Source organism: Coregonus clupeaformis, chromosome 15 (assembly GCF_020615455.1).
Source record: "Coregonus clupeaformis isolate EN_2021a chromosome 15, ASM2061545v1, whole genome shotgun sequence".
NCBI classification, from domain to species: Eukaryota; Metazoa; Chordata; class Actinopteri; order Salmoniformes; family Salmonidae; genus Coregonus; species Coregonus clupeaformis.
In genome coordinates this window covers 29314137-29330731 of record NC_059206.1, presented here as the reverse complement: position 1 = coordinate 29330731, position 16595 = coordinate 29314137, and the positions used below count along the sequence as shown (strand labels likewise).

Sequence of the window (16595 nt, the reverse complement as noted above, 5' to 3'; positions counted from 1 at the left end):
GCAGGCGCCGGAGATGTGATCAATCTGACAGAAGTTCTCATGACACCGTAACAGGGACTGCTGGAAAATTTCTCAGGTAGGTGGGTGGGGGCGTCGAATGGCATCCCTTGAATCAATGTTGTTATTTACAATGTTACAAACTGTATTTAGAAGAATAGGAAAGAGATATCAGCCTGCCTTTGTTTTTCTCCCGTGTATGGCTGCTTCATTATAGCAATGCTCAGTCATTATTACAGGCTGCAGACTATGGGTAGAGAGGCGCACTGTCCGTGGTCATCATGGGTGATGATGTGTTTGGACAGGCAATGTAAATAATCAATATATGTCTGTCATCAACGACTGCTATTTACTTTAGATGATGATGCATTAGGTTGACATGATGAAATCCAGTGGCGGCTGGCCGATAGAGGGCGCTAGGGCGTCGCCCCTTAAATAAAATTATTTTAAAAAATAAAAAATAAAAATAATAATAATAATAATAATAAAAACATCAGTATGTCAATATTTGTGTGTTTGAAATATGGAATGCACACAGTAATATGTGTAAGATATGATAGAAAATCATATTCGCAACCTTTCCTCTGCCTGTCAAACGCCTTCGTCAGCTCTGGGCGATACAGAAAGTGCCCCGAGGAGGCGGGTCTACGTAGCAGTTAAGCCAATTGCTAATTTAAGATATGAATGTATGACATAAAATGTAGTCAATAAGCGATCTTAAATCGAATCCAAGGAGGGCGATTATTTTACCGCCCCAAGCTGCGCCCCTGATAAAATAAGGACCGGGGTCCAGTGACGCCATTTTTACTAGACAACAATGGCGAACATAAGCGTTACTCCTCCAAGACCCAACCCTAACTCGGTGAAATCTCTCCTCCAAGATCCGTTTGAGAGGAGAACTTTGTCAGAGAAAGTTCGGGTGAAAGAGCTGAGCCCAGATCAACCTGACCTCTCAATCAGACAGCAGGCTAGCGAGAAAGGGAAGCAGTATATCGCGCGGCTTCTCCCGTAGCTGGTACACCAGGAAGGCTTGGCTAGCTGGGTGCACTGATGCTAATGCTTTATTTTGCTTTCCGTGCTTGCTTTTTAAAACGACGGGGTCAGATTCAGCATGGACAGGTACCGGAGTGAGGGATATGAAGCACCTGTCAGAGAAGGTAAAGAAACATGAGAACACCAGGGCACACATGGACAACTCTGTAAAGCTAGCTGTATTAGGAAGGGTGAACATTGCTACGCAGCTGGATGGCGGCCACAGGATTGCGGTGAGGAAACACAATGAGGAGGTGGATAAAAAACAGGCACATTCTATCCAAAATTATCGATTGTGTGAAGTTCTGTGGGGCTTTTGAGTTGGCCTTGCGTGGGCACGAGGAGACTGACTCCTCAGACAACCCCGGCATTTTCCGGGGCTTAGTGGATTTTGTTGCCTCCCTCGACAGTGTGCTGGAGGAGCACCTGAAGACAGCTACCGTTTTTAAGGGCACGTCAAAGACGATACAGAACGAGCTGTTGGACTGTATGCTGTCAATGCTTAAGGATTACATCCTGGAGGAAGTAAGAGTGCTGATTTTATCGCCATTCAAGCTGACGAGACGACTGACGTTTCCACCCACTGCCAGTTGGTGCTTGTGTGAGTGATTATCATGAGCCGTCACAATTATATTTGTTTTAGTATTTTAAAAGGAAAGAGAAGACACAATCAGACGTTGATAATAATGCAGGAAAGTACTACACAGTTTGTAATAATTATTCAGGTGTCCACCAGGTCAATTTCTAGAAGAGGCCTAGTTGTTATTGAATATTAACTTTATTGCTAAGTGAACAGCAGAACAAAATTATGTTGCATCCCTCTCACAAATGTAATAGAAAAAGGCTTTAAAACGTAATAACATCAGTTAATTATGTACATCACAGGTTAAAAGCAGTTACTAGACATAGTTTGTGTGTATATACACACTGTCTGTCTGTCTGTCTGTCTGTCTGTCTGTCTGTCTGTCTGTCTGTCTGTCTGTCTGTCTATATATATATATATAAGTCACTGGTTGTGTGTTGAGGGGGAATTACAGTGAGTTAAGAAGTCTGATTGCAAGTTATCAAATTAAACTTTATTTTTTGGACCCAGGGCCTCAATTCCCTCTTTGTGTGGGGACAGCGCATCTGACGAGCAGCAACAGCCCATCAAGCGACGGAGGATGCTGGGACCAGGAGAACAACAGAGGTTGGCTATAGAGGTAAGTTGTGATGTAATTGTCAGTGTTTCCCACCTAGAACTTTTTTCAGGCCTGGTAGTATGTAGCCAAAACCCTGAACAATCAGCACCTTGGTAATCATATACTTGAGTTGGACATAGGCATGTGTCAGTCAGGATCACTTGCATCAAAATAGCTTAATTGCAAATTAAAGCTGATGATGTATCTTTTACAGGTATGTGATACCATCCTGAGTCATGCCAAAGAGAGGTTCTCCTTCACCCAGCACCTCATCAGCGCAACACTATTGCACGGAGAGTTGTTCCCACAACACAGTGTGAAGTTCCCGATACAGCGCTTGAAACAACCGTGGAGGCGTACCCCCATGTTGAACAAGGCCAAGCTCAAAACCAAACTGTCCCTCATCTATGAGAACAGTGAGTTCAAGGCTTGTAGTGGTGCAGTGCCCCTGTACCAGTTCTTCATGGAGAACAACCTTCAGAGCACTTTCACAGAGACTGCCAGCCTCCTCAAGATCCTCATCACCACACCCATGACAACTGCTGAGTCAGAAAGGTGCTTCTCTACACTGAAAAGGATCAAGACCTTCCTGAGAAACAGCATGACACAGGATCGCCTGAACGCTCTGGCCATGCTCTCCATGGAGAAGAAACTTGTCAGGGACATTCCTGACTTTAATCAAAGGGTCATTGAGAGGTTTGCCACTCAGAAGGACAGACGGGCAAAATTCCTGTACAAATAAGATGACAGACACACACACACAGAGCAGCTCTGTCCGCATGTTTCTTTGTATATAGTTGACCTTAGCATAAAAAATCCAGTTATATATGGTACTCTAGAAAGTCTTAATAGTGTCTTTGCTAATATTACTGTATATATGTTGTTTTGTATCAATTAATTGTTGCAGTTCTGGAGCACATTAACAATTAGTCACATTTAGTATGATCATAAAATACTGTATGCTATTCTTCCAGTCAAAGGTTTGAGTTCATCCACTTGATATCCATTTCTATATTATACATCCTTTCATACAGTGTAAGATTTCCTATAAACTTTATAATAATTTCATGTTATTGTCCACTTTCCACTCTGTTCTGACAGCATGCCTGTTGCGTTGCCTGTTTACTACCAATGGTGAAAAGTTCACTTTAAATGCAAATGAAAGGCTTGGGTTTGTGTAATATGTTTTTGTGTAAGAATGCCTCAACTTTTTAATATTGGCATTAAATAATTACTGAATGTTTCACTGAGCACTGCTGTCCTGCAGTTTGTGTTAAAATATATCGCGATGGTTACAGGAAAAAAAAGTATGGCACAGCCCCACCGAGAATATTTTTTCACCAGCCGCCACTGATGAAATCTCAAGTCCCTGGTCGGTATTACATCACATAGCTACACGGCATCATCCCATGTCATCTTTTGTTATGAGGAGGGACTATGTCAACAGAACAGAGGGCTAGTCGCATTGCCTTGTAATGTCAAACAAGCATGATAATGAATTTTAGGGTTTTCAAATGTCAACATTGTGAGGTTATTCTGCACGGTTGCAAAACTATTGATCACACAAGAGAGAATTCATTGAAATCAATGTTTATTTTATGCCATACATTGATTGTATACTGTCATATTTTATTTCAAAGCAATGTCTATCTTATAATATGGGAAAGCATGGGGTCCCTCTCTCCCATGTGTCCCTTGTTGTGTAGGTTATGGATAATTTATAATTATTACCCCTGGCAAGTTTATGCAGTGCAGTAATTATATTACTGTAGTGTACAGTAATACAATATCTCACAATCAAAAAATTGAATTAGTAGACAAATAGATATTAAAATACTTACACTTCAAATGTGTATCACATTGAAATCTAAATTCTGTTGAATGTCCAGCAGCAAGTAACAGTAGTAACCTACTTTGGGAAATCTACAGTGAAGTGAAGAGTTATCAAATGTATGCGTGTGTGATGTGTGTATGATACCGAGGGTTTCATGATTACTGAACTGTGTTTTGCTTATACAGAATGGCATATACACACACTCAAATTCTCCCTCTTGAGTTGTCTTGGAAACAGACTTGCATCTTTCCACTGGCAGTAACGTACTATATTTGGTGCCGTGTATTAACAACTTGGGTCCAACGTACCACATTACAGTGACTTGAGAGACTATAAGTAAGGGAGTCCAGTAACCATAGAACTGTTCAACTGTCATAAAACAACCATTCATGTCGCTTCTTTCGTTTGAATGAACTCTGCAGCCTCTCACTGTGTGGTATTCTATTATATTGTATGTATCCCTTATTGTATGTATCTATTATATGTGTCCCCAAACTTTAATATTCTATTCTATTCTTCTTTATCTCCAAACCTCTTATGCCCAGTTGTTTGAAGCGAAAATGGCAGTGGAGAAGCGCTTGGCATTCTCTATTGTGCAGTTCCTGCGAGATCAAACACACTGTGGTGCTTTGAATTCCGATGAGCAGGAAAGCCTCGAAGGTAGGTCAGCGTGGGATCACTGTCTGTTCAAAGTTTTTGCTAAAACTGCTTATAAAATACTGCATCCTGCTCTCTCCAATTCAAGGTTTTGTAAACGCATTTGGACTATAATAATATGTGCTCTATGTTATCTAATGGACCTATAACCATAATATAAACAGTTCCATTGAATCGAAGCTACTCAATGTTTACTATTATGTTATTGCAACACTGTTTTTGCCCTTGTAGTTGCAATACAATGTTTGGAGACCACCTTCAAGATCAACTCCAGTGACTGTCATCTCGCAGCACCACAACCTCTCACGGAAATATTCCTCAACTCTCTCCTCAAGGTGGGAAGGTTACTCTCTGATTCACTACCTTGTTTCAAACTCTTTTACTTAAACTACAACATTCACCTGTCTGTGTGCAGTTCATCAATCATGCTCAAATCAGTTGTAACCTCACAAGGGTAGTAAACTACAAATGGAAAGATGTGTATAATGCTTGATTGATAAATGTGACTGCATTTCCTTAGAATGACCAGAATAACCTGGTGCTACCAGAGACATCGCCATCACCAGAAGACACAGAAAGGGCAGAACAGCTGAAGAATGAAGGTACTTGACACTGTTTGAATATGTAATGTAGACTTCTGATAAATACACGTTGCATAAGTTCAAATGTACTACAGTTTGTTCCCATAGTGACATTGTTTTGTAATTTTGTAGTAACATTTGTCAGTAGATGTGATCTGATCATAAGACTGGCATTATCTCAAAAAGCGAAACCTCCATTTCATACGCAGGGAACAATCATATGAAAGAGGAGAACTACAGCTGTGCGGTGGAGTGTTACACAAAAGCCATTGATTTAGACCTCCGAAACGCTGTCTACTACTGTAACAGGTACACACAACCACTTCTGAAATGGTCAAGATTTAACACTGTACTCAAATGAGAAATGCATAACATATGTGTAACACCTATATTATATATGTATGTCTATTACACCTATATAAGTCACTATTGTTGTGAACAGTTGAAGTATAACTCTTACGATAGACTTGTTTCATGCATACACAATGCAGTCATAATTGCTGTATGTTTGAGCTGAAAGACATGGCACACAACAGCCTTGCGTGCCTCTTGTCAGACATACAGTAGGTCTGGTGAACCAGACTACTAGCTATAGGCACACAAAGCTGCTGCAGCCTTTGCATGCCTTATTGATCTGAGTGCTAATAAATGAACAAGAGCGTCTGGTTGTGTGACTGGCTGTTTCTGTTATCATCACCGCAGGGCTGCAGCACACAGTAAATTGGGGAACTACACAGAGGCAACGGGAGACTGTGAAAGGGCCATAGGGATCGACCCCAGCTACAGTAAAGCCTATGGGAGAATGGGGTGAGTTAGACATGGGAGAGGAGTGGAAATGTCTGGTCTTGATTTAGTTTAGTTAATTATTTTGACAATTTTAAAAACAAGCACACATAAAGTGAGGGAAAAAAGTATTTGATCCCCTGCTGATTTTGTACGTTTGCCCACTGACAAAGACATCAGTCTATAATTTTAATGGTAGGTTTATTTGAACAGTGAGACACAATAACAACAACAAAATCCAGAAAAACGCATGTCAAAATGTTATAAATTGATTTGCATTTTAATGAGGGAAATAAGTATTTGATCCCTCTGCAAAACATGACTTAGTACTTGGTGGCAAAACCCTTGTTGGCAATCACAGAGGTCAGACGTTTCTTGTAGTTGGCCACCAGGTTTGCACACATCCCAGGAGGGATTTTGTTCCACTCCTCTTTGCAGATCTTATCCAAGTCATTAAGGTTTCGAGGCTGACGTTTGGCAACTCGAACCTTCAGCTCCCTCCACAGATTTTCTATGGGATTAAGGTCTGGAGACTGGCTAGGCCACTCCAGGACCTTAATGTGCTTCTTCTTGAGCCACTCCTTTGTTGCCTTGGCCGTGTGTTTTGGGTCATTGTCATGCTGGAATACCCATCCACGACCCATTTTCAATGCCCTGGCTGAGGGAAGGAGGTTCTCACCCAAGATTTGACGGTACATGGCCCCGTCCATCGTCCCTTTGATGCGGTGAAGTTGTCCTGTCCCCTTAGCAGAAAAACACCCCCAAAGCATAATGTTTCCACCTCCATGTTTGACGGTGGGGATGGTGTTCTTGGGGTCATAGGCAGCATTCCTCCTCCCCCAAACACGGCGAGTTGAGTTGATGCCAAAGAACTCCATTTTGGTCTCATCTGACCACAACACTTTCACCCAGTTCTCCTCTGAATCATTCAGATGTTCATTGGCAAACTTCAGACGGCCCTGTATATGTGCTTTCTTGAGCAGGGGGACCTTGCGGGCGCTGCAGGATTTCAGTCCTTCACGGCGTAGTGTGTTACCAATTATTTTCTTGGTGACTATGGTCCCAGCTGCCTTGAGATCACTGACAAGATCCTCCCGTGTAGTTTTGGGCTGATTCCTCACCGTTCTCATGATCATTGCAACTCCACGATGTGAGATCTTGCATGGAGCCCCAGGCCGAGGGAGATTGACAGTTCTTTTGTGTTTCTTCCATTTGCGAATAATCGCACCAACTGTTGTCACCTTCTCACCAAGCTGCTTGGCGATGGTCTTGTAGCCCATTCCAGCCTTGTGTAGGTCTACAATCTTGTCCCTGACATCCTTGGAGCGCTCTTTGGTCTTGGCCATGGTGGAGAGGTTGGTGTCTGTTTGATTGAGTGTGTGGACAGGTGTCTTTTCTACAGATAACAAGTTCAAACAGGTGCAGTTAATACAGGTAATGAGTGGAGAACAGGAGGGCTTCTTAAAGAAAAACGAACAGGTCTGTGAGAGCCGGAATTCTTACTGGTTGGTAGGTGATCAACCAGTAAGAATGCAATAAAAAGCGCTACAGCACGTGGCACTGGCGCAGGATATCCGGGACCGAGGAGGGGTACTGGAGGCCACGAGCGTTGAGCCGGCACACCCCGTCCTGGCTGCATGCCCACCTTAGCACGACACGTGCGTGGTGCTAGCACAGGACGTACAGGACTGTGCCGGAACACTCGCGGCACAGTACGTGGCTCCGCATAACACGGAGCCTGCCCAGTCTCACGCTTCCTAGCCTGAGTACGGGGAGTTGGCTCTGCTCTACCTCTAGGCTCCGCCAACCACCATTTTAGCCCCCCCAAATTTTTTTTATTGGGGCTGTCTCTCGGGCTTCCTCCTCGGCCGGTACCCTCTGCGTTGCCGCTGCTCCTCTCTGTAGCGCGCCTCCACAGTCTCCTCTCCTGCCTGGGCATTCACCTTTGCCCATGGCCCTTTGCCCGCGAATATCTCCTCCCAAGACCACCATTTGCCCACCTGGGACATCACCATCTTCTCCTCCTGGGCACGCTGCTTGGTCCTCTTATGGTGGGATCTTCTGTCACGATCGTCGACTGAAGACACGGACCAAGGCGCAGCGTGATAAGCGTACATTCTTTATTTTAACGTACTTAACGACAAAAACAACAAACGATACGTGAAGTCCTGAGGTTACAACAAAACAAACCTTACGGAACAAGATCCCACAAATACTAGTGCAACACAGGCTGCCTAAGTATTGTCCCCAATCAGAGACAACGAGCTACAGCTGCCTCTGATTGGGAACCATCCTGGCCAACATAGATCTAAACGAACTAGAACGAAAATATAGAAAAACTAAACATAGAAAAATCCACACCCTGGCTCAACCTTTAAGAGTTCCCAGAGCCAGGGCGTGACATGTATCAAATACTTGTGCTCCCCACTGTATCTTTTGAGGAATATGATATTGCTTTTTGGGACTGTTTAAGGAGCAATAGCATCTGTTGACTGGTATGGTTCGAATGAGATGATAGAACAAGAATATGGCTTGAAAATAGTCATTATTTTGCTCAGGAGTTAAACTGCACTGCTCCAATGTCTCTTATACCGTGTTTCTCTAGATTGGCATTGACTGCTATGAATAAGTACCCAGAGGCCATCTCCTACTTTAAGAAAGCTCTGGTTTTAGATCCAGAGAATGACACCTACAAATCCAACCTGAAGATCGCTGAGCAGAAACAAAAAGAGGCATCCAGTCCTGTAAGTAGTGCTGCTGAAGTTTTTAACTCAATTTCACATTTCAAAGGTCATTCTTAGCATAAACACTGCATGTAATAATGTCATTACTCCCCTACAAATACTGTCACTACACCTCCAAGAATAGACACTTTATTTACATTTGAACTAAACTTTCAGAATGATTCTTCATGTATTACACTTATCTTATATAAATAAAAAAATAAAATAAATAAATTATATCCCATGGGTATTCAAGTGTGTCAAGATGTCCCAGTTGTGTCAACAGCCAGTGTTGGGGAGTAGTGAACTACATGTAGTTCAACTAGTAATTGAATTACATTTAGCAGTAGCTTGGGGGTAGTTGAACTAAATTCAACTCTAGGTAGTGTTTATTAGTAGTTAATTTATTTTTGCCATGTAGTGGTGTAGCTAACTACTGCAACTACACACTACTTTTTTATTGAAAAGAAAATATGGGTGAAGTAGGCAAGAATTTCCTTTCTTTTTCGGCGTCAGACATGCCTAATTATTACTTGACACATAATTTTTGTGTTTAATAGGCTAAATTGCACATTCTGTTGACATCTGACTCCAGAGTGATTTGTCTTGCAATTTGTAGTCTATAACATTTCAGATTTAGTAGTTTGGATGTAGTGAACTACTTTTTCAAAGTAACTTTAGTTAAGTAAACTATATTTTTCTTAAGGGTAGCTTTAGTGTAGCTTAACTTCTTCCAGTGTAAAGTAATTAGTAGCTTGTTAAACTATATTTTCAGAGTAGCTTCCCCAACACTGTCAACAGCTATATCAGACACGTTTAATAGTACTGCTTTGAGCAGTGGTACAAAATTATATCATATATACGAACATATTTATCTTGTCAGATTTAGCTTAACGAAGCCTTTGAATGTTTGCTTGTTACAGACGGCTACGGGACTGGGATTTGACATGGCCAGCCTCATCAACAACCCTGCCTTCATCAGCATGGTAAGACTGAGATTAGTGATGGGCTGGAATAATCAACTGCACACAGTATACCTGGGTGGAAACAGATTTAGTTTACTTTAAGGTACTTTAGGTGTGCTTACACGGTGCACCAGTTGTGGGAGGTGGGGGCATGCACTTTAGGACTATTCCATTGGTTCCATTACAGTGGGCAAGCTAAATCAAATTGAAAGAAAACTAATACTATATTCGACCCAGGTCTGACGGACATTGCAGTCCCTCCAGGGCCAAGGCCATCCCTGGTCTAGACAAATCCTAGACATTGGTTCCTCATACTTCTTTTATGAGTGTTTGTGATATGGTTACTAGTGGAGAATGCTTTAAAAAATTGACCCCATGCCTGACACAGTTGGCCTGGTATTCCACCAATGCCATTGTCAAGGGGCCTGGGGACTTTTAAGGGGCTTATCATGGCTGGTTGATTGAACAGTTGGCAGTAGGAATGCCTGCCAGGCAGAGTGCATGTCATTATAAGCATACTGATCCTTCATGGCAGCAGCCAAACTGAGTCCTGAATAGTTTTACTAGACAGCTATGTAATTGTTGTGAGTGCTAAGTAGCCATGCTATTAGAGAATGAATCTCGTTCCCCCTTAACACTGTTGTCTTTTTCACACATTTAAATGGGAGACATGGTGATTTTCTGCTTGCTTTGTGTGCGTTCACAGGCTGCCAGTGTGATGCAGAACCAACAAGTGCAACAGCTGTGAGTGTTCTGCATGTTTAAGCAGCATACCCAGGGCTGTGTGGCTCAATAGTGTGAAGCTACATCCTTTCCTCAGCTTTTCCTTAATCTGCACTGATTATGATAAATAACCCCCACTCTCTGAAGGTGTCTCAGAGAGGTGGGATATGCAACAAACACATTTCCAATTCACACATGCATATTAATACACACTTGTGTGAAAATAGGACAAATGTAAGCGCCCACAAAAGTGTTATTATTAAATAGATGAAAGACACCCCACTAAAACTATTAAGACAAAGCCCATCAAGATGTTTTAGTTTACAAAAATACCCTCCATCCCCCTAATTCATAATGCTGTTATCATAGCTTGAAGTCAGAATTTAGAAATGACTGTTCAATTATGCTCAGATGTTTTTGTTAAAATGGCGTGTGACACGTTTATAACTCTTTTGGGTTCTCTCTCGTCCTCTCTCTTTCTGTGGGCAGTATGTCAGGGATGATGTCCAATGCGGTCGGGGGTCCAGCAGCAGGGGTGGGAGGACTGTCGGACATCTCCAGCCTGATTGAAGCGTACGTCAGCACCACAAGGGTCATGACTGTAACATACACAGGGACTCTCTGCTCCTGACCTTAGGGCTCAAATTGCACATTTTAAAAAGCAACAGACAGATCAAGGATTACCTCAAAGTAAAGGCTCAATTTTGGTCTAACATTGTTTTTGCTCAGAATTGTGAGGGACTCAAAGTAGCATGCTTCATCTATCTGTATTATAATCTACTTGACACAAGGACTACATTAACCTGGTACAGTTGAAGTCGGAAGTTTACATACACCTTAGCCAAGTACATTTAAACTCAGTTTTTCACAATTCCTGACATTTAATCCTTGTAAAAATGCCCTGTCTTAGGTCAGTTAGGATCACCACTTTATTTTAAGAATGTGAAATGTCAGAATAATAGTAGAGAGAATGATTTCTTTCAGCTTTTATTTCATTCATCACATTCCCAGTGGGTCAGAAGTTTACATACACACAATTAGTATTTGGTAGCATTGCCTTTAAATTGTTTAACTTGGGTCAAATGTTTCGGGTAGCCTTCCACAAGCTTCCCACAATAAGTTAGGTGAACTTTTGCCCATTCCTCCTGACAGAGCTGGTGTAACTGAGTCCGGTTTGTAGGCCTCCTTGCTCGCACACGCTTTTTCAGTTCTGCCCACAGATTTTCAATAGGATTGAGGTCAGGGCTTTGTGATGGCCACTCCAATACCTTGACTTTGTTGTCCTTAAGCCATTTTGCCACAACTTTGGAAGTATGCTTGGGGTCATTGTCCATTTGGAAGACCCATTTGCAAACAAGCTTTAACTTCCTGACTGATGTCTTGAGATTCAATATATCCACATCATTTTCCTTCCTCATGATGCCATCTATTTTGTGAAGTGCACCAGTCCCTCCTGCAGCAAAGCACCCCCACAGCATGATGCTGCAACCCCTGTGCTTCACGGTTGGGATGGTGTTCTTCGGCTTGCAAGTACCCCCCTTTTCCTCCAAACATAACGATGGTCATTATGGCCAAACAGTTCTATTTTTGTTTCATCCAACCAGAGGACATTTCTCCAAAAAGTACGATCTTCAAATCAAATCAAATCAAATTTTATTTGCCACATGCGCCGAATACAACAGGTGTAGACATTACCGTGAAATGCTTACTTACAGCCCTTAACCAACAATGCATTTATTTTTTCATAAAAAGTAAAATAAAACAACAACAACAAAAAAGTGTTGAGAAAAAAAGAGCAGAAGTAAAATAAAATAACAGTAGGGAGGCTATATACAGGGGGGGACCGGTGCAGAATCAATGTGCAGGGCCACCTGCTAGTTGAGGTAGTTGAGGTAATATGTACATGTGGGTAGAGTTAAAGTGACTATGCATAAATAATTAACAGAGTAGCAGCAGCGTAAAAAGATTGGGTGGGGGTGGGGGGGCAGTGCAAGTAGTCCGGGTAGCCATGATTAGCTGTTCAGGAGTCTTATGGCTTGGGGGTAGAAGCTGTTGAGAAGCCTTTTGGACCTAGACTTGGCACTCCGGTACCGCTTGCCGTGCGGTAGCAGAGAGAACAGTCTATGACTAGGGTGGCTGGAGTCTTTGACAATTTTGAGGACCTTCCTCTGACACCGCCTGGTATAGAGATCTGGATGGCAGGAAGCTTGGCCCCAGTGATGTACTGGGCCGTACGCACTACCATCTGTAGTGCCTTGCGGTCGGAGGCCGAGCAGTTGCCATACCAGGCGGTGATGCAACCAGTCAGGATGCTCTCGATGGTGCAGCTGTAGAACTTTCTGAGGATCTGAGGACCCATGCCAAATCTTTTCAGTCGCCTGAGGGGGAATAGGCTTTGTCGTGCCCTCTTCACGACTGTCTTGGTGTGTTTGGACCATGATAGTTCGTTGGTGATGTGGACACCAAGGAACTTGAAGCTCTCAACCTGTTCCACTACAGCCCTGTCGATGAGAATGGGGGCGTGCTCAGTCCTCTTTTTTTCCCCTGTAGTCCACAATCATCTCCTTTGTCTTGGTCACGTTGAGGGAGAGGTTGTTATCCTGGCACCACACGGCCAGGTCTCTGACCTCCTCCCTACAGGCTGTCTCATTGTTGTCAGTGATCAGGCCTACCACTGTTGTGTCGTCGGCAAACTTAATGATGGTGTTGGAGTCGTGCCTGGCATGCAGTCATGGGTGAACAGGGAGTACAGGAGGGGACTGAGCACGCACCCGAGGGCCCCCCGTGTTGAGGATCAGCGTGGCGGATGTGTTGTTACCTACCCTTACCACCTGGGGGCGGCCCGTCAGGAAGTCCAGGATCCAGTTGCAGAGGGAGGTGTTTATTCCCAGGATCCTTAGCTTAGTGATGAGCTTTGAGGGCACTATGGTGTTGAACGCTGAGCTGTAGTCAATGAATTGCATTCTCACGTAGGTGTTCCTCTTGTCCAGGTGGGAAAGGGCAGTGTGGAGTGCAATAGAGATTGCATAATCTGTGGATCTGTTGGGGCGGTATGCAAATTGGAGTGGGTCTAGGGTTTCTGGGATAATGGTGTTGATGTGAGCCATGACCAGCCTTTCAAAGCACTTCATGGCTGACAGACGTCAGTGCTACGGGTCGGTAATAATTTAGGCAGGTTATCTTAGTGTCCTTGGGCACAGGGACTATGGTGGTCTGCTTGAAACATGTTGATATTACAGACTCAGTCAGGGACATGTTGAAAATGTCAGTGAAGACACTTGCCAGTTGGTCAGCACATGCTCGGAGTACACGTCCTGGTAATCCGTCTGACCCTGCGGCCTTGTGAATGTTGACGTGCTTAAAAGTCTTACTCACATCGGCTACGGAGAGCGTGATCACATAGTCATCCGGAACAGCTGGTGCTCTCATGCATGCTTCAGTGTTGCTTGCCTCGAAGCGAGCATAGAAGTGGTTTAGCTCGTCTGGTAGGCTTGTGTCACTGGGCAGCTCGCGGCTGTGCTTCCCTTTGTAGTCTGTAATAGTTTTCAAGCCCTGCCACATCCGACGAGCGTCAGAGCCGGTGTAGTACGATTCAATCTTAGTCCTGTATTGACTCTTTGCATGTTTGATGGTTCGTCTGAGATAATAGCGTGATTTCTTATAAGCGTCCGGGTTAGAGTCCTGCTCCTTGAAAGCGGCAGCTCTACCCTTTAGCTCAGTGCGGATGTTGCCTGTATTCCATGGCTTCTGGTTGGGGTATGTATGTACGGTCACTGTGTCCCCATGTGCAGTTGCAAACCGTAGTCTGGCTTTTTTATGGCGGTTTTGGAGCAGTGGCTTCTTCCTTGCTGAGCGGCCTTTCAGGTTATGTCGATATAGGACTCGTTTTACTGTGGATATAGATACATTTGTACCTGTTTCCTCCAGCATCTTCACAAGGTCCTTTGCTGTTGTTCTGGGATTGATTTGCACTTTTCGCACCAAAATACATTCATCTCTAGGAGACAGAACGTGTCTCCTTCCTGAGCGGTATGACAGCTGCGTGGTCCCATGGGGTTTATACTTGCGTACTATTGTTTGTACAGATGAACGTGGTACCTTCAGGCGTTTGGAAATTGCTCCCAAGGATGAACCAGACTTGTGGAGGTCTACAATTCTTTTTCTGAGGTCTTGGCTAATTTATTTTGATTTTCCCATGATGTCAAGCAAAGAGGCACTGAGTTTGAAGGCAGGTCTTGAAATTCATCCACAGGTACACCTCCAATTGACTCAAATTATGTCAATTAGCCTATCAGAAGCTTCTAAAGTCATGACATCATTTTTTGGAATTTTCCAAGCTGTTTAAAGGCACAGTCAACTTCTGACCCACTGGAATTGTGATACAGTGAATTATAAGTGAAATAATCTGTCTGTAAACAATTGTTGGAAAAAACACTTGTGTCATGCAGAAAGTAGATGTCCTAATCGACTTGCCAAAACTATAGTTTGCTAACAAGAAATTTGTTGAGTAGTTGAAAAACAAGTTTTAATGACTCCAACCTAAGTGTATGTAAACTTCCGACTTCAACTGTATGTAAAGCAGAGAAACCCTAAATGCCAGCTCGTCTGGCCTCTGTTTGCAGTGGTCAGCAGTTTGCCCAGCAGATCCAGCAGCAGAACCCAGAGCTGATCGAACAGCTGAGGAACCACATCCGCAGCCGCTCCTTCAGTGGCAGTGCTGAGGAGCACTCGTGATCCACACAGGTCTGTGTACTACAACACAGCTCTTACAGGGTGCATCTGCATAGTCTAAAGAGGCTTCCCCTCCTCAATCTGCTCTAATGGAATGGTGAAAAGCAACATGGAGATTGCGGTAGATTTGCCTTCACCTGTCCAGTTATATCAATAGCAGAGACCTAACATTTGATTGTACGTGTGCTTTTGTTTTACCAGCAATAGATGGATCAGGATCTGGTTATGAATTACTTAAACTGTAATTACAATGTTGTTACACAAGGTGAAAAGGATGTTCGAATAACATGAATATTTCTTCCCTTCAGCGTACGTTTCAATAGAGGAAGGGCAACCATATGTCGTGATTACAATCTCTACACCCATTCCTTAAACTCACATCACCGGCAAAGCTGGAATGAAGAGACAGGCGGAGATGGGGACCATGTTACTTTACTGTGACTGGATCTTCAGAGAGGAGAGGAGAGAAGAGAAACAGTCTACACATTCTACATACGTAATAAGAAGAGAGAGTATCCAACACATTCTATGTTGATACTCAAATCAGGAAATAGAGTTTCAACCGCATTCTAGCCACCCAATTACTTTCAAAAACATTCCCACCAATCAGCAGAAAGAATATTCTACACAGTTCGAGACGCAATCAGGAGACAGTCTCAACTAATTCTTTTAAATATCCAACCCAGTGCACAGCAAATATTTTATCTTTCCTCAATGATGTTCCATTCCAAATGGATTTCTTTGTTTTTCTATATTGTGCTGTAGTAGAAATGTGGAAACCATTGCCGTGTTCCTATACTGAATAACAGATCCTTTGTTCCGCACTGATTGCACTGATTCAACAGAATTGTACGTAGGAGAATGCAGGGGTGTATACAGTGAGATAAAATGTTTAGATATAAATTAAATGAATAGAGCTGATTGGATTCCCTATTCTACATGACAGGCAATTGTATCTGTTCTACACAATACAGTTCTATCTTCATGTTCTGTAACATTGCACCTTTCAGAACTGACCCCAGGATTTGACTTAAAATTGCTTTCAGTAATTTCCTTGAGGGAAAGGGAGGAAGGAATTAAGGAAGGAGTGAAAGGGAGGAAGGAATTAAGGAAGGAGAGAAAGGGAGGAAGGAATTAAGGAAGGACAGAAAGGGAGGAAGGAATTAAGGAAGGAGAGAAAGGGAGGAAGGAATTAAGGAAGGAGAGAAAGGGGTTGTTAAGGAAGGAGTGAAAGGGATAAAGGATGCATCTGTGAAGTATTTTCTCATGACTACATGAGTTACACACGACAGCAGGGTTACATTGTTTTCTGTCCTATCATGTTCAGATTTATTTTTGTACGAAATTATTTGTTATAGTTACTGTTGGGTGAAACAAAGACCCTAAGC

General features: G+C 43.0%; 1 protein-coding gene across 1 annotated transcript; it reads left to right on the top strand.

Moving 5' to 3' along the window:
- Nucleotide 1: 1 nt before the first annotated feature.
- Nucleotides 2-16341, top strand: LOC121582613 (small glutamine-rich tetratricopeptide repeat-containing protein beta). Its single transcript, XM_041898541.1, has 12 exons — nucleotides 2-76; nucleotides 4590-4704; nucleotides 4933-5036; nucleotides 5222-5303; nucleotides 5492-5591; nucleotides 5985-6089; nucleotides 8671-8809; nucleotides 9712-9774; nucleotides 10460-10497; nucleotides 10966-11049; nucleotides 15099-15219; nucleotides 15516-16341. The coding sequence occupies exons 2-11, from the start codon at nucleotides 4605-4607 to the stop codon at nucleotides 15208-15210; spliced, it is 927 nt and encodes a 308-aa protein (XP_041754475.1). The 5' UTR covers nucleotides 2-76; nucleotides 4590-4604; the 3' UTR covers nucleotides 15211-15219; nucleotides 15516-16341.
- Nucleotides 16342-16595: the final 254 nt, after the last annotated feature.